The following is a 1,508-nucleotide window of genomic DNA, read 5'->3' on the forward strand; positions in this document are numbered from 1 at the left end:
GCATGTGAGTGTTTTAGTGTGGTGTGGAGCTGATGGTATAAAGATGGAGTATAAAGGCGGTGTATAAAGGCGGAGTATAAAGGCGGAGTATAAAGGCGGTGTATAAAGGCGGTGTATAAAGGCGGTGTATAAAGGCGGAGTATAAAGGCGGAGTATAAAGGCGGAGTATAAAGGCGGTGTATAAAGGCGGTGTATAAAGGCGGTGTATAAAGGCGGTGTATAAAGGCGCTGTTCAGCACTCTGCAGTTTCATCGTGCCAAGGTGTTAGAGAGAGAAGATGGTCAGTCAGGGTAGGTGATGGACAGATCTTCTCCTGTACCACACTGAGAGAGAAATAATCTAATCCTCAGCAGCTCCACAGCACCCCCATGTGGACATCAGTATAAACACACACACACACACACAAAACTTTATCAAAAACATGGATTTATTTATCAGCCCCTCCATCACAGCTCCCTGCTGTAGAACCTGGTTTATAAAATGATTAAAGCGCTGTCACCGCTCAGTGTAATAACGCAGGGTCACATGGGTGATTTTAGGTAATAACACAATCTCTGTTATGTCACTGATGTCACAGACTGATGACATCATCAATTAAAAATGCTTTAAGAGTGTTTCACACACTCTCTCCCAGTGTTCCTGTCTTGACATTACATTACATAAGTGGGGGCGTGTCTACAGAGCAAAGCGGGCTTCCAGCTCGTCAGCGATCGCCATGCCAATGGCCAGGGAGGAGGTTGCCGCGGGCGATGGTGCGTTACGTACGTGTAACACTCGGCTGCCGAGCTCTCCAACACCACCGTCAAACACGAAGTCATCCACCAGGTTACCCTCACGGTCCAGAGCCTGAGCACGCACTCCTGATGGACCCCTACACACACACACACACACACACACGCACACACACACACAATGAGGAGTTGTCCTGAACTACAGAGTAGATGTTGTGGTACACTGTGTGTTGTTACTGTGAATTCTGAATGTGTGTGTGTATGTGTGTTCTGTACCTGACCACATCACTTGATTGGAGTTCAGGTATGTACCTCTGCAGGAGTTTCACCTGCGCACTGATAAACATCCCTCTGTACATCTCACCTACACCAAACCACACGTTCTTCATCACCAGCTTCTGCAGACCCCTACACACACACACCACAGTACAACATACACACACACACACACACCACAGTACAACACACACACACACACCACAGTACAACACACACACACACCACAGTACAACATACACACACACACACACACCACAGTACAACACACACACACACACCACAGTACAACACACACACACACCACAGTACAACATACACACACACACACACACCACAGTACAACACACACACCACAGTACAACACACACATACACACACACACACACACACCACAGTACAACACACACACACACACACCACAGTACAACACACACACACACACCACAGTACAACACACACACACACACACACCACAGTACAACACACACACACACACCA

General features: G+C 47.5%; 1 protein-coding gene across 1 annotated transcript in view; it reads right to left on the bottom strand.

The window, feature by feature from the left end:
- Positions 1–409: 409 nt before the first annotated feature.
- Positions 410–1,508, bottom strand: part of l2hgdh (L-2-hydroxyglutarate dehydrogenase) — a 13,305-nt gene continuing 12,206 nt past the window's right edge. Inside the window, exons 9-10 of the mRNA XM_058385977.1 lie at positions 1,008–1,139; positions 410–871 (exon numbers count right to left, since the gene is read on the bottom strand). Coding sequence (XP_058241960.1) covers positions 676–871; positions 1,008–1,139 — 328 coding nt within the window. The 3' untranslated portion in view covers positions 410–675. The remainder of the gene's footprint in view (positions 872–1,007; positions 1,140–1,508) is intronic.

The sequence above is a fragment of the Hemibagrus wyckioides genome, linkage group LG03 (assembly GCF_019097595.1).
Source record: "Hemibagrus wyckioides isolate EC202008001 linkage group LG03, SWU_Hwy_1.0, whole genome shotgun sequence".
Classification (NCBI taxonomy): Eukaryota; Metazoa; Chordata; class Actinopteri; order Siluriformes; family Bagridae; genus Hemibagrus; species Hemibagrus wyckioides.